Below are 23934 nucleotides of genomic sequence, written 5' to 3'. Positions count from 1 at the left end.
CCGCACCCGTACCCTAGGGTAGAGTCATAACAAATCTCGATGACCGAGGCCAAGAGTATACACCGCGCGTACTCTGCTGGAGTAACATCTACCACAACTCCCCTTCTCCAATACCATAAATTCAAATCAAAGCTAGACAGCTGGACTAAACAGGAAAAAAGGGTCCCTGGCTATACCCGTACCAGCGAATTTCGCGCACCCTTGCCCTTTTTTCTCCCCACAGCCAAGAGAGCAGGCCTGACGTCCTGGCGATGGAGAGCTTACGCGGCCACGTCTTGTGCCAAGCCCCACGGCAAGCTTAGGCATTTGGCGCGTCTTGGCACGCCGCTGGTTGGCGGCTCCCTTCACAAAATAAAATTGAGCTGTAAAAAAAAAAAAAATACCGGCCCTGCACGATACGAGGTTCCTGCTGGCCATGATCTCACGCCCCCTCTCCCTGTGTGGTTCTTACGCGTTGGGGGTGGGATTGTGCCCTTTCTATTTTTGCTTGTGGCAAATTGTCCAAGGGCGTGGAGGGGGGGGGGGGGAGGACTCCCCCGTCCAATTTTTTCATCTAGCATTTCATGCTGAATGAACTCCAAAAATTGATTCCTCGCAAAGTATCTAGGCTCCCTAGGCTAGTACTATAGTTGTACACAAACCAGGGTCTCCCCATCCCACCGGCATCGCTGCAGAACCCTACCCCAGACTTGTGTCGCCCGGACAGGGAGAAGATAGTCGGGATTGACATGATTGTCCGCGTCGGGAGCGATCACTGCCCGAAAATCACCCCTGTCACCAAGCTTGGCCCGTTGATAATGCCATGAGGATCGTTGCGATCGACTCTATACACTGTCAACAGAGATATTTTGTCTTTCCGCCCAATTTGCAGGATCGCAGCCTAGTGCACTCCATCAATCCGCACGGATCGCATAGCGCGATTAAAATTCGATCGCGTTTCGATTTAGAGGCAATTAATATATATTGGTCGCGGGCCGCGAGGTCAGCCGGGGGGATAATATATCTCTTGCACTATCTATATTTACCACGTTGAACCACGGACATCCCTATATACTTGATATACCACTGGGGTAGTCGGACAATCTGCGTCCGCCTATAGTCAAAAAGCAATTATTTTATTTGGAAAAGCCATTTGGTTGCCCTATTTTGTGTTCTCACATTGGGTCCAGTCTTGCGGGGTGCGGGTACACCCATTGTCGTGCGACGGCGGACGCCTGAGATAGACCTGGGGCGATCCAGAAGGATTTGGACTTCCAAGGTTGATACCAGATGGCAAATATTCAAATTAAATTGTCGATATCGAATATCAAAACTATAACACAGTGCGTGGTGGTACGAAGTTTGAATTGAATATGTGATTGATTGCTGGTCATTCCTGGTGGATGTTGCCAGCCCTTGACTCAACACCAAGTCTAGTGTGGAATCCTAAATGACTTTTGCAGCTTTATCACACAGAAAACCATTTGTGATGTACAGTCAACCCGCGCCGAACGTCCGATCGTGCTCGCATGAAAAGAAAATGAAAACCATCTGAGGGGGATACAGGAGATAAAACAATGGAGAAGAGTGACACCGGCTAGAAAGCAAAAAATCCCAGAAGAGAAACCTAAGTTATCCATGAGAAAGAAGCAAAAGAACCCAGTCAAATTACAATATTATCCCTAAAGGACAATGGAAAGCTCGGGCCGGTCCAAGCCATCGTCTTTCAGATCCGGGTAGTAAGGCACTATCGCATCGGCACCCTGCACATAGGCATCGTTGTACAGTCGCCAGTAAGGCGTGCGCACCTTTCGAGCTGGGTGGAATAGTCCGGCCCAGATGTAGTTCATGACCAGACCGGGTCCGATGGCCATGCGGATCGCCTCGATGGCTTCGATGATCCGTTCAATAACGTGCGGGCTGGTCTCGAAGATGTTGGGGAACACGAGATTGAGAAGGTGCAGCATGGCATCTTCACAACCTAGACCGACGACACCAAGAGCAATATGCTTGACCACACTGGCGGCGGTTTGTCTGTGAACCTGGTCGCGGTCAATCAGGGCATCCTCGAGAAGAGGCGTGACAGCGTAGACGTAGTCCTTGGCCATCTCGCCGATGTATTCGAACAAGAAAGACATGGCCTTGAGAACACCATTCTGCACGTTCAACTCCGGGACCCGGTATTCATTCATCAGAGCCGGGATCACGGTGAAGGGTGCACAAGTCTCTGCCACGATACCGATCGCGACCGCTGTACAAACGCGGGACTGCCGCTCCTGCACTCGCAAGTTATTCAGAAGAGTGGCCAGGACATCCTGGGGACCGATGGCCTTGGCGATGAAACCGAAAGTGTTGTTGGCCGCACGACGGATGCCCTTCTTGTGGGCCTTGAGCATATCAAGCAATTCGAAGCAGATACGCATCCATTCACGGGCGTTCACAGACTCAGGTCCACGGTCGGCAATACGACCGACCAGGTCAATGGTGTTCTCCTGCACCTTTTCGTGTCGGTTGCGCAGAATGGGGGTGAGACGGGGCAGAAGGTCGCCAATGGGAGGCTTCATCTGGTTGATACCAACGACCGTCACTATCGATCGCAGAGCACCCAAGATAGAGCCTAGTACCTCGGGATACTCCTCACCGAGGTACTCGTAAAGCACAGTACCAAGCTTGGCCATCAAAGCATCTTCACCGCACTGCTTCATGACCACTGAGATGCGCGAGATCAGATCGGCCGCTTGCTGGCGAACGGTTGGAGACTTGTTGTTCAACCGCCAGAGAATAGTACTGGCGATCTGGGGAAGGTAAGGCTTGCATCGTGTGCCGAGGGCATTGACTACAGTACCGAATCCATTCAAAATGATCAGATCCTCAATGCTCTGCTCCTGGAAGACGTAGAGAACACCGTCGATCAATCTCTCTTCCAATCTCTCCGAGATATCCGCAGCGCCAAGAGAGGCAACTAGCTTCTCAATAGTCTCTACGGCCATCTTTCGATAAGGCTCGCTTTCATCCTTCAGGTTGTTCACGATGCGCTCCAGGATCTCACCAACGCCAACCTTCTGTCCCAGGTCAACAGTGGTGTCCACAACTTGGCGATAGTTGCGGCGATCGAGAGCCATACGTCGGACCCAGAAGCTCTTGAAGAAATCGGTCAAAACGTGCTCCTTGAGGTAGCTGGCAGTCACACCGTCCGTGCTGGAGCACTGTGACACCACCTTCAAAACGACCTTCTTCATCTCCTCATCGGGAGATGAGAACTCTCGGAGAAGAATTTCCATGATTTGACTAGTGTAATAGTTGGCATACTCCTCATCCATGAGGGGGATAATGTAGCCAACGGCTTTCAGGAATGCAGCGAGACCTTTGCCACGCTGCTTGCGAGCACCGGTCCATAGTGGGTGGAGAATTTGGTCAAAACTTTCAATACCATAGGGGTTGGCGGCTTCCGCTAAAGCAGCAACAGCCAGAGCAGTGACAGTTCTGACCTTCGCCTGTTCGTCACTGAGGTTGTCCGAAATGCAGTCGACAAGTCCCTTAAGGTAAGGCAGAATAGCACATCCCATCTGAATGGGAATTTGCTGGATGATCTTGACACCCGTGTGTCTAGCCTGCCAAGATTTCTTGCTACGACAGACTGCGCGGAGGAAAGGAAGGATAGCTGGAATACCGAGGGCAGAGGCGACAGTGGCAAAGGCTCGCGCTGTCGTGTTTCGGACATATTCGTCGACGTGGTCGATATCGGGTCTCATAACGCTGATCATCGTGGCAAGACCAGCTGCCTTAGCAAGGTTGGAGATAATTTCTCGACCTTCGACGCGAGCATAGTAGTCTTGATCAATAAGCAGGGGCTCAATGACGACCAGAATCTTGTGAGCGTAGGGACGGACCAAGTCATCCAGCTTGTAAAGCACTCGGTCGATGATCTTAACCAGCAAGTGACGTTCCTGGTCCTCCAAGGACTTCTCCATCAGCAGAGGAAGAATTTGGTTGAAGAGAGGGCCAGCCCCAAAGTTTCGCGCATTATCTGTGAGTTGTCGCAGTGCAGTCTTCCGCATAGGAGGAGTGCCGTTCTTGACCTTGATAATCAATCGCATAATCTTTCTCTCTTTCATCTCCTCGACGGACATGGTGCTCTCATCTGTGTCCTCGAACAATTTTCCGAAATAAGCCATATCCTCCGGCTTGAAGAATTGAAGATCGCCAACTCCAGGAATATCCGTCGGGAGGTCCTTGCCCATTGATCGAATGCTCTCAGGCTGCTGCATCATGAATCCTCCAACTCCACTTGCTGCATTAACGGGCATCGGCGCCGTCATCATCTTGCGCGCGTGCGTCCGAATTGGTTCGTATCCGGGAGGCGGATCCAATATCTTGTAGCCCTCAGAGGGAAGTAGCTGATTCAGCATCTCGTCGTCTTCGTCCTGGCCCGGGCCAGACAGGTCGGCTCCTTGAGCGCCGGACGGATGCATTGGGGTTGCAAGCCCTTGGTTACCAACTGGAGTGGCGGCCGTGAGAGACGGCGCTTGGTCCCATCGTGAACGTCGCTTAGGTGCTTCCGATCCGGCGGGGGCGGGAGCTTCGTCCCATCGAGATCGCTTCTTTGGTTCCGCAGGCTCCTGGACATCGTTGGGAGTAGCTGTATCTTCAGCCGACGTATCCCAGCGCTTCTTACGCTTGCGGCCAGCAGTCTCGGCCGTCGCACTGGCGTGTTCGTTCTCCTTGTCACCGTTCTCAGCCTTCAGGGTAGCCTGGTACTCGGGAACCTCTTCACCACGTTCTCGCTTCTCCTGGATCAGCTTGTGGACACGCTCTTCTTCCTTCTGGAGTTCACGCTCAGCCATTATCTCGCGGTAGGTTTGGCCATCCCCATCTCCATTATCTTGTGCGTTTGCGGCGAATGCATCGGCGCGAGTTGGGGTCAGAGGGCCGCGGTTGAATCGTCGCTTTTGATAGTCGGATTCACGGTCTGCGATGCGCGCTGCTTTCTCACGCCCCATCAGAATATCCTCCTCCTCAACTCCGTTGCCGTGGGCCATTTCATCGATTTGATTCCGGGTTGCAGTGTACTGGCCGACTAAGCTATGTCCGCCGTTCGCATCTTCCATTTCTTCATCGCCATCATTGACAGCGATCGAGGTGTCATAGCCCGAGAACCGATCTGCCCCTTCCCGTTCATACAAACTCGTGTCGAATGATTCGGTTAGAGAGGCCTTGGTCGAGTTCTCAGTGCGTTGAGCAGACGAATCAAAGGTTCTGGAGCCTTTCTTGCTGGCGGCGGCAGCGTTGCGCTCCGCTTGGAGGCGCCGGACGGTTTCGATATCGGCTGTGGATGATGATGATGAGTGTCGTGAGCTTCTGAGAGGAGTCGCGAGAAACTTACCGTCGGACATGGTCAAGGTGTTTCAGAAATCAGATTTTGAGGATGAGATATGATCGCGTAGAGGCCGTAACAGTACCTACATCCGGATCGAACACCGCTAGAACGGCAGCATTGATCGCGATGAAGCTGTGTCGCTGACGGCGGCCTGTCTGGAACACAAAATGCACGTCGCCAGCAAAGTCGCGCTAGTGGGGCATCACGTGATAGAACACAGAGCGATCAGTGAATGATTGATGACCAAGCCATTATGCGCCTCAGGCACCAAGGCATTAAAGGCTATCACGGAAATGACGAGCCCAATTCAGACTAATCCCTTGTATGACAATTGTATGACAATAAAAACGGGATGATTTGGCTCATCTGACTAGCCAGCGGTCATACCCAGCTTACGTATCGCGGGTACTCCCGTCTAAGTGAGCGGGGAAAGAATATTGGAATATGCCTCACGCGGGTCCCCGTGGCGTTCTGTCGGCGCTTAGAATCTATTTACGTCTGACACTCACTGTGTCAGTCGCACAAATCTCAAAATGGATTCACCAGATGACTTGAGTTGTTCAGTTCTGTAGAAAGAGAATGGCAATGAATATACTCGCTAGTGACCTTTGGTGAAGGAGTTTATGTACGGAAGTTTCCCTACAAAGACACTACCTTATACTATATCTATGCGATTTTCAACATACCTCATATCGCAGACGTCCATCGGTGCCCAAAAGGTGTTTATTAAAGAAGTTTGAAGCATGATCCCGCAATTTGACTTCGGAAATTTCAAGAGACGCCTGTTCACGAATCTGCTGAGGTCACACCTTACAGTTTTGCAGGCGGCTAGTATAACATTGGTGTCCAGAAATGTAACATTACTTAGGATGTTCAAGATAGTAACACAATATGAGACATTGTATTGGCTACCATTCAGGAGCTCAGGTCGCTTGTTGAATTCCTACTCGCTAATATTCCCGTTCATTCTCCAGGTGCCAACAAAGAGAAAATTTTTGGGAACACTATGCTGGCTTGCCTAAGACTCAACCATCAAAATTCAGACACTTTCAGGACCTTCGATTGTAAAAATCTGATTGAATACGCATAAAAATTCTTCAAAAAAAACACATTAGAGGGCTCGGAGCCGTACACAGAATTTAAAGTTGGGTTTGTTGAATCTGAAGTAAGCCTTGGAAAATAATCCTAAAGGTTCTCAGAAGAGAAAGCGCATGTGCTCTTTGTCTGAAATTACCCCACTAGCATGTTTCAACCTATTTAGTGTATCTCATTTCCAGTCGGTTGTTCTAAAACCTCTTCTATCCTTTCTCGAGATCTAATTCCTATGATTCGAAGCTATTTCATTTGAAGGAATTATTTGAAGGAAAATTAGACTTTCAACATGAAAGCGATCGCGACATTTCTTTTTCTTTTTATTGGGATTGCGGAGGTATTGTCTCTCTCCGAACCTCTGCGACTCGTATCTGCATTTTCTCATATCACCGGTGAGCTCGACAAGCTTAGCCTTGGGAATTGTTCATTGAAAGGCCTAGAGCTCCCGCTCAATCATACCAAGACAAGGCTTCCTGGGCCATCGTCCCATCTGAGTCTAAAGTTCGTTGCTATTGGCCGCGGCACCCAGAACTATTCATGCTCATCTTCGGAAACATCATCTCACCCGAAAAAGTCATCAACCCCAGTAGCGACTGGGGCAGCGGCTACACTTTTCGACGCATCTTGCTTGGCATCGCAGTCACTTACACTGCTCCATGAATTTCCCGCTGCTATTGGCCATATTTCGCCTGGTTCTCTTGCTTTCATGGCGGAGGCTCTCACTCTAATTACGAATACGTCCGAACTCATCATCGGCGAGCACTATTTCAATACTGCAGGTGATCCCTTCTTTGACTTGAGCATGAGTGGACTGGATATGTGGATTGATGCCAAGAAAAAGGCGTCTGTGAATGCACCGACGAGGGTATCTAGGTCGTCTGGAAAAGATGAGAGTGACGTTCCATGGTTGAAGCTCGGATGTAAGAACTGCAAGGACATTCAAGTAAGGCGAGATCTCTTACTACATGGAGGAAATGATACTAAAAAATTGTGCAGGAAGTTTATCGAGTCCTGACTTTCGAAGGAGTTGCACCCTCAACCTGCATGGGCCAGAATGATACGGTTCTCATCCAATACGCTGCTGAATACTGGTTTTACGGGTAATGATTTGAATGAGAGATATCAATTTAAAAATCAACTGATGGTTTAAGACTCGGCGAAATGCTACTGCTCGAATATTTGAAAACAGGTAGTGGAGCCTTCTTGACTAAAAGGGTAGTGATTGTGGCCCTGCGTACATTGCTAATGCAATTGTGTGATGGGCTGTTGTAATTTCGGTTGTGAGTCATGGGCTAGGAGCTGAAAAGAATGAGTAATATAGTCGCTCTTGGGTATCACGCTGTCAAGTTCAACTGGTGGGGAAACATGGTCGGGTCCAATACGTACGATGCCAATTCTGTTCCTTGGTTGACAGTCCCCCAAGGGGGCTATTTCGGCAAGGGACCGGGCGAACTTTGACCGAAACTTGAATAATGCACTGATATCCGTCGAATCTTGAACCGAGATATTGTTTGCTAGCTGCAAGGAAAGACGAAAGGGACAGGAAATGGGTTTTTTGATTGCGAGAAAGATAGAATTAAATTGAACGACAGAGTTATATCCTCTACAAATTGACCGTCAATTCATCGTTGACCCCGAAGAACAATTGCATCGGATCCTTGTAATCAACGAACCCACAGAACGGTGGACTGATCCCATACCCGAGCAGTCGCTGAGCCTCCGGGGAGAGACTTTTGGCCTTTTCGGGAGGAACCATGAAATATTGATTCTCGACCTGACGGAACATACCCTTACAGAAGAATATGCCCACTGTTTCACGAGCCTGATCTCTGGAAGATGTCAGAATACCAGTTGCAATTCAAAAATTAGAAAAGTTACCCACGTAGTAGTGTTTGCACCTCCTGCATGATAAGTATGACCCAGGAAGAACAAGGTGTCGCCTGGCTCCAACTCCGCAGGAATAGCCTCGTGGTCGTAGGGACATCGGCTTTTGGGCCACTTAGGGCTCCCGGGAATCACAACAGTCGCCCCATTCTCTTTGGTTGTTTTCATAATCGCGGTAACAGCACCAAGCATCATCGGTCGATCACCGTCCTCCACATGGTAATCAATATCATCCCGATGCAAGCCCTGTTGCTTGCTCCCAGGATTTACTTGGAATCCAACGGTACTGGAGATCTGCGGCCGGGAAACAGCAGTATGTTTTTCCTGACCCACCCAGTGATGGAATTCGGACGTGAGCATGTAAGATGCCACTCCTCGTAAGAGCGGATGCAGACATAAGTCCACGCAGTTGTCGGAGATACCAAGGAGACCAATGGCCCGTCGGGTTGTCTTTGGAAAGAATCCGGACGCATCCCCGCCATCGGCATCGAAATGTGGCTTCAAATCGGTTCGAATTCGGGAAGCCGCTTCCTTTGATATGAAGTTCTCGACAATGACACCTCCGTCGCGCTCGAGGATGTGTTGGAGGTACTCCGCCGTGACTGTCGTATCATTGGCATCCACCCGCACTAGACCCACACCTCCAGAAGTATCAGGCAGATCAGACATGGTGCAAAAATTGGTTTCTTTGGAATATGGCTATTTTAAAGTTGATCATTTTGAAGCACGAAAGCAAGCCAATTTATGCTCAGAACAAAGCTACAAGGTCAATGAGGGGTTCGGTTGACCGGATCTAAATGATTTGGAGATGCTCATAGATTCGACGGGACCACTAGTCCCGTTTCGGCAGCTCAGCTGAGTTCAATACCCGAGCGCACAAAGTAGAGATAGTAATGGAACTGGTCCCGTGATCGATTTTCCTCTGAAGATCGCAAATGGATGTCTACCCCGCGAATCGAGACGAAAAATAGTGATGAGACGGACACGAAGTATTATATGCTCAGTAAGTGCTTTTTACATATTTGTAACATGACCGTGCAGGCACGAAAGATATATCCGCGGTGGAGAGAGGCATTGAACAAATTAATGGTGTGATACAATGTATTCTTTGATGTGTAAGTGGTTTTCACTGGCTATCTGAATAGAATGAAACGGCTTCTCGAGCCGGTGAAGCCAGTTCTTACCAGTGCAAATAGGGCAGATGTCGGATATTCGACAACTTCCATCCTTCTTAAGGACCGTAGAGGCCGCCCAGAAGGACTGACGTGGACGGATTAGCTACAGACGGAGAAAAGAAGAGCCAAGACTGTTTCTCTGTTGTATCCGAGTCCACCGAGGTGTGGCGCAGGTGGATATCCCTGGTGTGGCGCAGTGCGCACCTCCGCATTATAGGCCATTCGAATCCCGGTCGAACAGCTGTCAATTATGAGTCAAAGAACAAAGGTATTGCAGATTTTTCAAGCCCAAGCTTTTATTTTTGACTTTGCTTCATTATTGAGCTGGCGCTTGGGCCGGTAATTCGGGGGATTCGCCAGCTGCCAGTGGCGCTTGGCACTGACCTTTCTTGTATACGAGTTCCTGATTTGCTTCCTAACGAGCAATCTGGCAGCCAAAAATTCACCAATCGGAGAAGCCGAATATCGCATTATTCAGTCGGGTTTAAGTCTGAATTTCATTACTTGGGAAGAAATTGTTGTAAACTTTTGTCACTTGCCACCGAGGGTGTCACAACGCATACAAAGAGTTGAACCTTTCACGTGCTTTGTCACGGTTGGATTTTAGTAGCGAGACCAAGGAGACAGACAAGTCTGCCAAAATTAGCCCTGGAAAGAATAATAGACAAAGAACGTGTTGAGTATTCAGCACAAACATAACCCAATTAGGCTTAAAAGCTTTAGCATGCTGGTGACTCGCAGTCACGTGACAAAACAGCTGCTGCCGCGACAGTCAGCATCTCGTCGCGTCGCCATCCCAGACATCATCACATTCAGCCCTTCAATTCCATTCCCCCGGCGCCGAAAATTTGCCGCATAATGATCCAAGGCCAGCAGTGAATTCGCGAAATCAACTTATCTTACCTGGCTTTCCTTCACGCCGATACCAACTGAACCCACTCCGCACCGCACCTCGCATTCCGAAAGCTGTCCCTCAAGATGGCCACCGATTACAGCAAGAAGACCAACGCCGAGCTGGTCGAGATTCTCAAGTCGCGCTCACTGGCGCACACCGGAAAGAAGGCCGACATGGTCGCGCGCCTTCAGGAAGATGATGAGAAGAAGCCCGCTGCTCCCGCTGCGACAACCAAGACCGACACTGCCGCTGAAGACGTGATCGACTGGGACGACGATGTTCCGGTTGAAACTACCGAGCCTGTGAAGCCCACAACCGAGGCCGGCGCCAATGCCATTGCTGCTGGTGGCCAGGGCGCTGTCGCCAACCCGGTTGCTGTCCCGAACCAGAAGCTCGATACTAATCCCGCCGCGACTGATGACCTGAAGGTGAAGTCGACTGGTGCCGCTGCTGATGCTGCGACGGCCGCCGCTAAGCCTGAGGAAGCGAAGGCCGAAGTGAAGCCTCCTGTGGATTACTCGCGCGGCCTTCCTGCCACTGAGCTTGAGGAGGAACTGAAGAAGCGCAAGGCGCGCGCGGCCAAGTTTGGCATCGTCGAGGATGAGGAGACTGCAGTCAAGGAGGCCGAGAAGCAGCTGACACGGGCCAAACGCTTTGGCACTGGAGGCGAGGGAGAGAACGGTTCTAATGTGGGTGTCAAGGGCCTCGACCAGGCCCTTCCCGATGAGCGGTCACGCAAGAGGGGCCGCAACGAACAGGGTGGTCGTGGAGGCAAACGTCGGGATACTGGTCGCAACCGCAACCGTCGCGGTCCCCGCAATGGAGTTCAGAAGCAGGGCGGAGGTGGCAACCCTGCGCCAGGTGGTCAGGGTCAGAAGCCGCAACTGAGTGAAAAGGATGCCGCCGCGATGGAGGCCCGCAAGAAGCGGTTTGCGCAGGCAGCTTAAGCCTGTCCAGTGTACACCCAGCTGTCAAGTTTACTAGTTATTTTCACATATCCGGTCTCTGTTTTTGGGCGTCTCATGAACTTCGGGAATTCGGTTCAATTTTGTTTTATTTTGCAAAAACTTTGTATGCAGGAGAAATCCATTGGAATCAATTATGACCGAATTGAGGTACTAGTAGAATCTGCTATTAGCAGTCACTTGTAGCACATTGCTAGAGCACCTTGTTAGGGTCGCTATGATTGAGCCGGAGTCGACAATGCCTATTGTTATCAAGCGAATTGCATTTATCTGGGGTATCTTTTGTCCTCCGGACGCGGAGACCGCGACCTATCCGCACTTCCCCAATGCGTGCAAAGCACCGAAATGAGAGGCAGGTCCCTTTGAGAACTCGAAACTTGAGACTCAACAATCGAAACCCCGCGTTCGCAGTCAGCTGAAAAGCGCATTAGTCTCCCGTTCCTGCAGCGTGGGCGCGGACCAGTGCGGCCTCAGAACAAAGCGTCGAACGGGGCTGGCCCCTCCAGATCGGCACTCTTCACGGGATCGACGAACCCACCTGTCGAGCCCAAGACCTCCCCAGTGATGGATTGGACGTTCTCCGGCATCGGCTTGGTGCTTGGGGCTTCGTCGCACGGTATCACTTCGGTACGAGGAACACGGAACCAGAGGGCGCACTTCCCCGCCGCCAATGAACGTGACGTGGGCGTGATATCGCTAGGGCATCGCCAGGGCACCTGCGATTGACTGCGAGTTTTTACCGCCGTCTCCACTGGCCAGAGGCAGCGCCCCATCGCAGGGTTCTCGTTCGCTCACGCTGTTATTTTTAGGGCGGCAAAGGGTGCAATGAGCGTTGAGAGAGAGGTGTCGATATGAAGTGGAGTCGCCGTAGCCCACGAGCAGAGCCCACCAGGCTGTTTGGGCTGTTAGGGGGTCAACCACCGTCGAGCGCCATCTACGCAGTCTCACTGGCGGATCCGGAGTGACCTATCCAACAGAGAGAACGGCCAAGCAGCCAACAGCCAAGCCTGGCCCTGTCCTTCAAATTCGGGGTCGGAGAATTGGCCCCCTGGTTGAACGGGACGGGCCTTGTGCTGAACCAGACTCTGGATAACGGTCGTCCCAGGGTTTCCTACTACGAACAGGCACAGCATGTTGGGGATGATGGGCGAAGTCTCATACAGTGGATGAACTAGGTACCTTGTACTACAGGATGGAGTACAGTCGCTCTGCAGCATCGCCCTGCATGCTCTCGTACGTTGGATAATTCTCCGAGCTCCGGAGACACGCTATAGCAACTATGTCTACTATAGAGTACTCGAAGCACAGACGATGAAAAGGGAAACGACTTGACCCGAATGGAGCAGAGCAAAAGCAACGTGCACCGCAACCTTGGAGAGAGGATCGACGGTGCGATCCGATCGGGTTCGGCGTCTCCGATCGATGCGTTGGCAACGAGGCGACGCAGACGAGGTGAGCCTCCCGTTGGTTCCTGCGCTGCTCGACAATCCGATTACGAGTATATTGTGCCATACACAGAGTCGACATAGGCACTTGAAGCCGGCCAACTCCAGCTGAGCGCGCTAATGTTCATGGGATATCGCCCAGGGCTTTCCGACCTGGGCCGATGCGCCGTTCCTTCCACCAGGACGCCACTAAGGGCTGCAACGGCATGGCAGTTCGTGATAGGAGTGCCGGATTAACTTTGCCTGGTCTTTTCGGGGCCGCTGCTACAGGCGTGCACGATCCGGGCCCCTCGCAAGCTCGTCTCAGACCCAGGCGCCCGTTCTCATCACAAACGTAGTCACAACCGGTGCACCCAATGACGAGCCTGTCGCCCGGCTTTTTCTGGCAAAGGACCGGGGCTGCTGTAGGGTCGATCCGATGATGCCACTCGCTGTGTTCTATATGGCGCACACAGAGGGCTTTCTCGCTAATCCCCACATTTGGAGGAGGGGGAAAATCCGAGTCAGCACATAAAGGCCGCCTCGCGGTGTACCTAGGGGAATGTCTTGGATTTTTTTTCTCTTTTCCTCTTTTGCATCGCTATCAACTGGCTTCCGAAACTTGTTTGCTGTGCCGGACGAAATCGATTTTAGACGCCTATGGATCTCCCACCTCTGACGTGGCCGAGGCTGGAAAATCCTGAGTGCCACACTGCTCCAGACTGTGGCGAAGCAGCTGCAGCTCCGTTGGCGCCGATCAGCCCAATGTCGGTGAATTTCCATCTTTTATCTACCTGACATCTGCAATTTTTTTCCCTGGTTGTTTTTCGTCATGCCTAAATTTTGACCGTTAATTCTAATAATTCTTCTGCCGTATAGTTGGCGTTCTCGAGAGTCCTCACGATCTCTATTTTCTATCTATTAATCCGCCCTCGCTGGCAAGTGTCCTGGAGACCTGTCTGGTGCGAGCAATGATTTGAATGTTGTATGCTCTCTCCTCGCTGGGGATCTCTTGGAGTTCCTAAGCTGATGTGAATCTCTGCTCAGTGCATTTTTCTCTCGCCACATCGCTTACGTCCGTGATGATTACGATTTCCATGCACATGTCCCCATCATTAGACTACTTGTCCCGACGTTGGAGCCGTCGACTCTAGCACACGTCGTACCATGTCGTACAATATTGGCGGTCGTCGTATGCCGTCGAGTGGTCCTGTTGTCCAGTCTGCAGACATATCACATCGAGGTACCACCAACTCGGAAAAGACATACGCGCCGCGCCATCCCCGATCTCAAATAGCAAGACCGGTCAACCCTACGCCCCGAAATAGCAGGGCATCGTCGTTATCTGCGGCGGAAGATACTGCGCAGTTGGCAGCGTTGTCTACATCTTCTACGGGTTCTCAAACTGGGAAACGTGCCAACCGTTTGTCGATGCTTCCACGGCCAAGTACTGGTGGTGCAACCTCATCGGCCTCGCCTGCTTCTTCCACATCACCCCAATTCTCTACTCAGTCAATCCCCTCCTCCATTTCCACTCCAGATATAACAGCTGCACCTGCATTTGTACCTACATATCAGCCTCCTCCCCCCGAAACGGCCTCGCAACGTGCTTCGCAGAAAAGCACCGACGATAGGAAGACATGTGGAGCAACAGTCGCAAAAGCTCAGCTTGGTGATACCGCAAAATAGCCAGCCCCAGGAGATCAACCCTGCCAGGGAGCAGTTTGTCTCGAATTCTCAATCAGCTGCACCGCCATCAAATCCGCCAAGCGCAATTTGCAGATCGGGTCGATACTACCAAATGGACACCCCAAAGCCTCATGGACCGGTGGAATTGGCAAGTCTTCGGACAACTGTTGATATTCAGACCCTACCACCGGTGACCACTGCCACTCCACTCATCCCGTCAGCCAGCACGCCTTCGACCAGATACTCGGAGTCTCCTGGCGTGTGGAGTCGCGGTTCGACACCCACTTCACTCTCGTCTTATTCACCCGGAATTGTGCATCCGACAAAGATCGGGCGACTGAGACAGCCCTGCCCGTCGCAGACAAGACTGTCCGTCTTCTCACCACCAGCCACGACGGCAAGTCCGCAGACCGCCAGCGTCGAACATGCCGAATCCAACTCGAGAAAGACCCCACCCCATCGGCCCACTGGGCTTCCCAAGGGTAAGAGCACGACTACAACTATTCAAAGACAACCAAGTACCAAATCTATTGCAAGCTTGAATGGCCCGCCTCATAGCCCCCCGCAAAGAAGGTCATCGGTCAACTTCAGCCCACCAAAGAGGGCCGATATCGATGTGGAAAAGGCAAGGAAAGAGGTGGAGGAAGCCGAGCGAGAGCTCTTCAACGCTCATCGACCGAAAGAAATTGCTTCGGGCGCTGAGGTCAGCGTACCGAAGACTCCCCCTCGACCGAGCAGAGAAGGAACCCACCGTTTGGATCTGGAGGCATCACCCGTGATCAAAAGCAATCTACCATACCTAAGATCGACAGGGCATACGCGCCGTGAGTCTGCAGAGAAGATACGTCTACAGGGCCAGCAAAATACTACTCCTCTCCCAAGTCAACCTGCAGCTGCGTCGACGGATCCTTTGCCCTCTAAAGATTTGTCCCGAATTCCGTCGCGAGAGGCAGGTCCTCCTGTCATGGCTCGGAAAGCGCTTCGAACATTGACAAAAGAGCCACCTGCGGAAATGACAGACCCAAGGAAGACCACATCTTCTTCAAAAAGATTTGGTCTTTTCTCCAAGAAGTCGAAGCCGGCCATGGAGGAGTCGGCGGCCGAACAAACTCGCTCCACACGCAAAGGACCAACTGCAGGAACTGGACACGAGGGTTATGGGAAGTACTCGCATCGTGGTCGGAAAGCGAGCGCTAGTAGCAGCACCGGCACAAGGACGAGATCGTCTAGCACCACTAGAAGTGCGTCGCGCTCGGTTGCGAGCAGCAAGGGAAGCATGTCTAGCCGCCCGGATCTGGAGCTCGACGACTTCTTTTCTAGTCGGCTTGAGCCTGTCATCATTACAGGAGGTGGCAGGGAGGGTTCTACGCTCTCGCGAACTGAGAGCGAGCAGAGTATCAGCAGTATGAGTGTGGCATCTTCGAACCTACCTCGTCCGACGCCGCTTACATCCTCCACTGCGCAATCGACTGAGTCGCTGGCTACATCCACGAGTACATCTGGAGAGACGTACACCCCGACTAAGAAAGGCGCGAGCGAGCCGACTGACAGCAAGAGCCCAGAAAAACGTCTTCTAGCCACAGCTTCTACCCATGGTCAGCCTCAGAAGTCACGGATGCCCGTCCCCACGGGTAGAAAGCAAGTGGTATATGCCAATCTCGACGCCGCAGTGAGTCGCACGTCTCTTTCGAGCCAAGGAACCTCTTCGACCATTCCGCAGAAGTCAAATGGTATCCCGAACCAGTCGATCCAAGTTAAAGAGCCTCCAAAGCCCGAGGAGACACAAGTGAAGAAGTCCAAGTCCTCTCGATGGAACCCATTCCAAAAGAATCGCGGCAATGAGCCGAAGGGCCCCGCTCCGACAGCACCAGCACTTCCATCCCACGCAGCTCAACTGCATGCGGCTATTTCTCCTGTTGCAAGCAGTCGGCAAGTTGCTCACTACGCATTTGTTGATGAGGATTCTGATGAGCTTGATCGAATCATCAGCAACATCCAAGACTCCCCGCCAACCGAAGAAGAGGTGGCAGCCGCTCCCGTGCCAGTTCCTGCAGGGTTGAATATCCAAAAGCGACAGCCGTCGATCCTGCTGCCTTCTCCACCCAAGATGCATGGCGAGTTTGATAATGAGCATCCGTCGCCGAAGACTGCCTTGTTTAACCGCAACATCATGGGACCAGAACCTGAGAACAGCCCCGAAGATCGCCGTCCAAGACGACTTGCCTCCGTGGGCCGCATTCCAAAGGTAGTTTCGAGACGTGACCGAGAACATAAACCAGTCTTGCAGTCTTTCTCTCGCCCCTTCAGCGTTGCCGAGTCGCCTTCCCTTCCGGCGCCAACATTGGAGAATGTTAGCCGATCTCCTGATTTCAATGGATCACCATCGACTTCTCGGGGGTATATCCCAACAAGTGTACCGTTTGAGTGGAACCATAGATTCAACCCAGCCTTCAGTGCCCCCGAGCAGATCAGCGCTTTGGACTTTTTGGCAGGACCTTACTCGGCCGATGACTTCCTTCATTTCTCACCTCCACACAAGGACTCGGTGTCATCAAGCAGCTCTGGCGCCCTTGCTGCTGTCACTGCTGTTGTTCCCAAGCACAATGCCGCCCCAACCGAAGATGAAGTGTGGAATGAGTATGATGACCTGATCGATCATCTCTCTCCCGAAGAGCCGAAGCCTGATCAATCTAGCAACCCGACTACAGAAGATGGAAGATTCCAAAATGCAACCATGGCTAGCAGGGCGCTCCAAGATGGACTGAACAACAGCCCAAGATCGCTTCAACCGCCACCATTGCCAACAGGACACGATTCGAACCGTGACAGCGGTGATTCTGTCCGCCTTCGCCGCTCCAGAATTGTTTCCGCTTTGCACTCCTCGATTGCTCCCTCGACTCAGCCGTCCTATAGCGATCTTATTGCAAGCTATGGAGACGAAGAGCATCCTAGCAGCCCCGTCAACACCAGCCAGGACTTCTCTGATCAAGTTCAACAGCAGCAATCGACATTCCTGCACTCGCTCGCGGCGGTGCCGCCCTCAAAGCCAAAGTCAGATGGACGGAAGCCGATTCCTGGATCATCAGAGCGAGACTGGGATGCTGTGACTCGTACCAACATGCGATCTGCTTCCTTGATGACTAGCCGCTGGCTGTCGTTTGGACGTGTTCTTTTCAGCCCAGCACACAACCATGTCAAGTCCGGAACTCACGGCAGGATTCTCGTCATTGATGGTCTGGGGAACGACGACTGGTCATTTTACTGCTCCTTGACCTACCCCGATGCAGAAGTATACAGTCTGAGTGGTCGACCTGTCTCGACAGCCATGCCTCATCCTGCCGCATGGCAACCCCCGACGAACCACCACACAGTCTATCACGCCGGACTACAGAACCCCTTGCCATTCCCAAAGGACTACTTTGCCGTGGCTGTGTTGAGATTCCCCGCAGCAACTTCTGAAGCAGTCCAGAACAACATTGTCCAAGAATGCAGACGAGTTCTGCGGTCAGGTGGCTATCTCGAAATGAGCCTGCTGGACCGAGACATGGTAAACATGGGAATCCGGACTCGCAAAGCCGTGCGACGGCTGAAGGAAATGACCTGCATGGCCAACTCCACAATCAACTTGAGTCCAACCAGCGATAGCATCCAGCGCTTAATCGGCACCCAAGGATTTGACAATCTCCGCCGCTGCATGGTCCGCATTCCCGTGGCAGGAATGGTCGTCCGATCTTCTGACTCGACAACATCCTCCTCAAACCGATCTTTCTCTGCATCCGCCACCACCCAATCGACCGGCTTCTCACTACCCTCCATCTCTGCCTCAACCACGACAGGAAGCCGAACCGCATCCAAGTCATCACCCTCAGAGGACAACATTTCCCTCGGAGACCTCCTCTCCGACCCTTCTCCCTCTGCCGCGAACGACGAGTCCATTGCCAAAATTGTGGCTCGTGTCGGTCGCTGGTGGTATACCAAGTGCTATGAAGACCCAGTTCTTCCCGACACCGGCGACAATGGTCCCAGCATGTGGAATGACCGCAAGACGCTACGCGAATGCCAGAAACTAGGCACGGGATTCCGCATGTTGATTGCGTACACGCAAAAGCCGAGCGAGGTGAAGCGACGCACAGCGAGTGTTTAATGAATGAACCCTATACCCCGACTTGATATGATCCCCTTTACGAAGTATGATTTGATCCGTTTCATGATATCAATACCCAATATCCCTTGCGAATGTTATCCCCTGTCAACCCTCTTTTTCTTCGTCATGCTTCCTTTCGCCTATATTAATTTTCTTTTTTTCTCTTCTTTCTACCTTGTATCATTTCCAGCATTGCGGAGAGGTAGGCTTTATAATTCCAGACTTGCATTAACCTCGCGGTCACTTATGCTCTATTTGATGTGATGTATAACCTGGCACTGGGGGCGTCTGTCTTAATAGTGCGCATGAGATGATGTTCATGGATGTGATTCGGGGCTCTTTGCATTTGCGGCGATTTCACATATTACATCGGGTCATTTATAATGCGTGGTCGTTCGCTTTATATGTCCCATTTACAAGCAGGACTTGATGGATGGTAATTCGAAACACAATGTATGATATATGCTTCTCGAGACTAGCCCCTCGCAATAATTCAAATGCTCATGAGTAGCTCAGCTTACGCTTGTACTCCCTCGACTTCCTCACCTCCGAAGCCACGAGTCGGTGGCCATGGGAATCATAGGCCTCGGCCAGAACCTGGGCCGGCTTCCGAGTGGTATGGAAGCTGGTCTCGAAGCCATTTCTCTTCGTCTGTCCCAACAGCTTCTTCCCACTGTCACTCTTTTCAAAGAACTTCCATACGTTCGTCTCTGTGTCTCCATTCCAGCTCACATAGAGCGACGTCCCATTCGACTCTGTAAAAGCAACCAGAGCAGGCTCTTCATACGGCTTCGCATGCCAGTCAAACTTGAACGCCCGATAATTTTCAGATCCAGGACCGAATTTCCCGGAATCCAACCCGGTCAAGAAAATTGTCGTGCCGTCCGGCTTGTGCTCCGACATAAATCCATTATACCCCCAGTTGATAAACGCATTGCCATTCGGGAGCAGCTGAAGATTACCCTGCGACCGAACAGAGAGATCGCCCGGAACGCGGAATTCGGCGATCAATTTCGCGGTCCACTTCTCGGTATCTAGCTCGACGACCTTGCCGGCGCTATAGGCGCGTGCTTGCAGATCGGGACCACCGGCAAGATTCTCGTGGGCGGAGTTATCAAAGAATGAAATAATCTGCTTTGATCCCTTGGATTCATAATGCAAGTATTTCTCGTGCATCCTGGTATCATGCTGCCAGCAGAAATCCACGCCGTCGCCCAGCGAGAAACTCGAGTTGTGTCCTCCAAGCTGCCAGAGGATTTTGCCCGTGTCGCCGTCCATCTTGAAAATCGTGCACATGCTCCGGGCTGATAAGAGATAGGTGTTTGTCTTCGGGTCGACGTCAAACGCATTCATGTAAAAGTAATGCCAGACTTGGCTCGAGTTCACGCCAGTACCGGCGTTGCCGCTTTCAAGGGTCAAGTTGGTCCCGACTGGATCGATATGTTCGAGGGAACTCCATTCCCACAGAACACGGTTGGTATTCGTATCTATCTTCTGGATCTTATTATCAAGAATCCACTGCTGGGAATCTGACTTCGCGCCATAAGGCGTCAGATCCGCGATCTCAGGATCAAAGATCGTGAACACGGCCGAGTGGTTATCGAAAATAAGGAACTCATGCTGGTCCGCGAGCCTGTGACCACCGCCTGTGAATTGCTTCAGCAATCGATATCGATCATCAAAGAGGCTGGTATGGCCATGCCCATGGCCCATGGGCGAGTTGTGCGAGCCCTCGAAGATCCCGAGAACTTTCTGGCCGCGATAGGCGTGGACTTGGAAGTTCTCGCTTCTGGGACCGACATAGCCAAAGCCGGACCAGACGAGCTCGCCTTTATCTGTGTAGATGTAGGGGCCGCACTGTGCCGGGCCGTGGCCGGTGTTGTCTGCGAAGGTGCTCTCTGGCGTGTAGAAAATCAGACCCTCTGCCGTGTCGTTGGTTGCAGGGATGGTGATGTTCAACACTGGCACGGCGAGATCGGGTCTCGACTTGAAGGCGAGGTTTGCGCCTGCGTAGGCTGTGAAGAGGAGTGTTGCGAAGGGAGAAAGGCGCGCCATTGTAGATGTTTGACGCTATTAAGCGGCTTCTTGTCAAGAAATCGAGCTCCGGTGAGGGGGAATCCATTGCTTTATGTTTCGTCTGAGGACGATCACTTCATAAGTTCGGATGCTCAATTGGAACCCGGCGAGGTCCGTCTGGTGGTGAGAGAAAAGCGGATCACCATCTTGGTAAGAGATCTTCAGCTTTGTTTGGTAGTCGCAGCCGAAAACGGGTTGAGGTACATAGATCGAAATCGCGGGGATAAGTGGGGCTTGGCGAAAGTCATTGGGGACGTAGAGGAAGGTGCAAACGAAGGAGAAGAAGTGAACTGTCGCTGTGACATGGGAGAATCTGTCAAGGCGAGGAGTTGAGTTGAAGGTTGCTCCAAGCCCCCAAGACCCGCGCCAAGACCATCCCCCCCCCCAAACCCTTCCGAAAAGAGCCGCCTCAAAACAATCAGACCAATAGTTAGTCAGCGATGGAATTCATCTGAGATATATCGAATCGAGCATGCAAGTACTTGCCTTGTATTGACTGAAGGTTCCCTAGTGTAGGTACTCTTTTACCTGGTCGAATGCTCATTTGGTCTCTCATTGCCGGCGGTTATACTTTCTGGTCGGCATCGACTCAACCGCCTTGATCTACTCTGCTAGGATGTGCATGTATGAGACGAAATACATACTTCCAATCTAGACTAAATCTAATCCGAAATTTAGTCCCAACATACCCTAGGACCATACTGTACTGACTTGAAGATGCTATAGTACTAGGGCATACATTAATGTCAGATGTCAACTCATGGGTCGGTCCCTGGTTCAACCATGGGTGCTCTTCCTCCATGCCAACACTAACGACTTGTGTTTCTATTTATTCCCACACCCGCGGTTTTGATAATTCATCGCAATCTGATGATCAGAGCCTTGCTTCGGATTTGTTCTCTGCAGCCTTGTGGCACAGCCCTGTCGATCTCCACCTCGGCCAGTTATTCCCCGATGTCGAGTGCCACCAACACGATCTCAATATGCTGCCACTGCTTTATACGAGTCTCATCCGCCACAGTCGCTTTTCCAGGCAACACCCCAGACTATCACACCCCCTGGTGTGGCTCATACACCTCTCATCGAATCCAATCCAACGGACCTCAGCATTGGCACACGTCAATCCGGCTCTCGAACTGCCGCTAGCACACGCCCAGCAGGGCTCGCACCCCACCAACAGCACTGCGCCACACTGCGAACCAGACGAACGGGCGGACCGACCGTATAAAGTCGTGGACCCCCAGGAATCCCACCCGCGACATACTCTACACTCTCATCACTCCTAATGTCTTATCAATACCCTCCTCCGAACCGTGAGTCGCACCCCTCCCCCGATGGCGGGGCAATGAACTGACGTGCAGCAGAGCCGCCCTACGGTGGATACGGCCATCCCCAGGCCCCGCCGCAAGGATACCACCAACCCTACCCTCAACAACCCTACGGCGCTCCTCCTGGCGCTCCTCCCGGCGCTCCTGCCGGCGCTCCTCCTCCTCACGCTCCTCCCCAGGGGCACTACCCGCCGCAACAGGGCTATGGCCAGCCTCCTCCTCCGCAAGGCGGATACTACGGCGCTCCTTCCCCGCAACCGCCAGCAGGCTACCACACCTCCTCTCCGCAGCCTCCGGCCGGCTATCACGCGCCGTCATCACAGCCGCCATACGGCCAAGCTCCTCCGCATGGCCAACCACCCTACGGCCAGCCGCCACAGGGCCATGCGCCTCCCCCAGGCGGTCCCGGATATGGCGCGCCTCCACCCGGCGCGTACGGCGCACATGGCGCACCGCCGCACGGCGCTCCCGCGATGATGGGACCCCCGGCCATGCCCTCGCTGGGCTATGTCCCAGGCCAAAAAGCACCAGGTGACTTCCGTCAACAAGCGGATATGCTGCGCAAGGCGATGAAGGGCTTCGGCACTGACGAGAAGACCCTCATCGCGGTCCTTGCGACTCTGGACCCGCTCCAGATGGCCGCCGTGCGCGCCACCTACACACAGCATATCGGTCGCGACCTGTACAAGGACGTCAAGTCCGAGACGGGCGGATATCTGGAACAAGGTCTGCTCGCCGTGATCGAGGGCCCATTGAACCACGACGTCATCTGCGTCCACGAGGCCATCGACGGAGTCGGCACGAAAGAATGGATGCTGAACGAAATCCTCCTCGGCCGCTCCAACGCCGACCTTAACGCCATCAAATCCGCCTACGAGCACAAATACCGCCGCAACCTCACCCGCGAAGTCGAGGGCGACCTCTCCTTCAAAACAGCCGATCTCTTCAAGACCGTCCTCCGAGCCGACCGTCGCGAGGAATCCGTCCCTATCAACCCGCAGTCCGTCGAAGACGAAGTCCGCACCATCCACGGCTCCACCGCCGGCCGCATGGTCAACAACGTCGCCGAGGTCTCGGGTATTCTGGCGCGCTCGTCGGATGCAGAACTCCGCGCCATCGACCAGGGATTCCACCGTCGCTATAACGTCTCGCTAGAGAAGCATCTTGAGAAGGAGTTCTCCGGCCACATGGAGGATGCTTTCTTGCATATGCTCCGGACAGCGACGGATCCCGCTATGCGTGATGCTATCTTGCTTGAGGAGTGTATGGCGGGTATGGGGACGAAGGATGAGCAGCTTGTTGTGAGGGTTGTTCGTGTTCACTGGAATAGAGATCACAAGGAGCGCGTTAAGGCTGCGTATCGCCATCGGTATGGTAAGAATTTGATTGATCGCGTGCGTGAGGAGACTTCGGGTGATTATCAGCGTTTGATGGTTGCTCTTTTGGAGTGAGCAACCTGTTGGTTGTTGATATCAAAATTCTTGAGTGGTCTTTTGCAGCATTCATTTATGTTTTATGAGTTTATTTTTTGGGTTTTCATCTGTATGTAGTTTATCAGATACCAGTTTTCTATCTTACCCTACCATAAGGGAGGCAGATATGACTGTTTTATGTCCTGCATGAATTGATAATGTTTACTGCTATCCAGACTCGCCATAGTACGTTGACAACTAGTGTTTCTTTCTTTCTTTAACTCCCCGATTTACAGTCGAAAAAAAAAAAAAAAAAAAAAAAAAAAAAAACCTAGTGCTACGCATAGTCCAAGATCAAAGCTCGTTACGTCATCACATTCGAAGAATTGTACATGCCATGCAATCATGAGTATCATAACCTCCATAATCAGGAATCACGCAAAGGACTCAGACATAAGCGATGCAAGAAAATATCCCACCTGGTCTCTAAAACC

General features: G+C 52.2%; 7 protein-coding genes across 7 annotated transcripts; 4 read left to right on the top strand and 3 right to left on the bottom strand.

Moving 5' to 3' along the window:
• Positions 1-1661: 1661 nt before the first annotated feature.
• Positions 1662-5372, bottom strand: N7532_008361 (U2 snRNP complex subunit HSH155; the record flags this gene model as incomplete). Its single annotated transcript, XM_056620853.1, has 1 exon — positions 1662-5372. The coding sequence occupies one exon, from the start codon at positions 5370-5372 to the stop codon at positions 1662-1664; it is 3711 nt and encodes a 1236-aa protein (XP_056471659.1).
• A 1365-nt stretch (positions 5373-6737) lies between these two features.
• N7532_008360 (DUF3455 domain-containing protein) lies at positions 6738-7552 on the top strand (the record flags this gene model as incomplete). The annotated part of the gene is made up of 2 exons (XM_056620852.1): positions 6738-7391; positions 7445-7552. 2 exons carry the CDS (start codon positions 6738-6740, stop codon positions 7550-7552), a joined length of 762 nt encoding a protein of 253 aa, XP_056471658.1.
• Positions 7553-8051: 499 nt separating this feature from the next.
• N7532_008359 (phytanoyl-CoA dioxygenase family protein) lies at positions 8052-9001 on the bottom strand (the record flags this gene model as incomplete). The annotated part of the gene is made up of 2 exons (XM_056620851.1): positions 8052-8277; positions 8331-9001. 2 exons carry the CDS (start codon positions 8999-9001, stop codon positions 8052-8054), a joined length of 897 nt encoding a protein of 298 aa, XP_056471657.1.
• Positions 9002-10485: 1484 nt separating this feature from the next.
• On the top strand, positions 10486-11349 carry N7532_008358 (SAP domain-containing protein; the record flags this gene model as incomplete). The annotated part of the gene is made up of 1 exon (XM_056620850.1): positions 10486-11349. The coding sequence occupies one exon, from the start codon at positions 10486-10488 to the stop codon at positions 11347-11349; it is 864 nt and encodes a 287-aa protein (XP_056471656.1).
• A 3243-nt stretch (positions 11350-14592) lies between these two features.
• N7532_008357 (uncharacterized protein) lies at positions 14593-18624 on the top strand (the record flags this gene model as incomplete). Its single annotated transcript, XM_056620849.1, has 1 exon — positions 14593-18624. The coding sequence occupies one exon, from the start codon at positions 14593-14595 to the stop codon at positions 18622-18624; it is 4032 nt and encodes a 1343-aa protein (XP_056471655.1).
• A 501-nt stretch (positions 18625-19125) lies between these two features.
• N7532_008356 (arylsulfotransferase family protein) lies at positions 19126-20679 on the bottom strand (the record flags this gene model as incomplete). Its single annotated transcript, XM_056620848.1, has 1 exon — positions 19126-20679. One exon carries the CDS (start codon positions 20677-20679, stop codon positions 19126-19128), a length of 1554 nt encoding a protein of 517 aa, XP_056471654.1.
• A 1306-nt stretch (positions 20680-21985) lies between these two features.
• Positions 21986-23479, top strand: N7532_008355 (uncharacterized protein; the record flags this gene model as incomplete). Its single annotated transcript, XM_056620847.1, has 2 exons — positions 21986-22013; positions 22065-23479. The coding sequence occupies 2 exons, from the start codon at positions 21986-21988 to the stop codon at positions 23477-23479; spliced, it is 1443 nt and encodes a 480-aa protein (XP_056471653.1).
• Positions 23480-23934: the final 455 nt, after the last annotated feature.

This window comes from Penicillium argentinense (assembly GCF_028826775.1).
Source record: "Penicillium argentinense strain IBT 30761 chromosome Unknown utg000009l_segment0_segment0, whole genome shotgun sequence".
NCBI lineage: Eukaryota > Fungi > Ascomycota > Eurotiomycetes > Eurotiales > Aspergillaceae > Penicillium > Penicillium argentinense.
The sequence above is the reverse complement of the archived record's forward strand: the minus strand, read 5'-3'. Positions and strand labels throughout refer to the sequence as shown.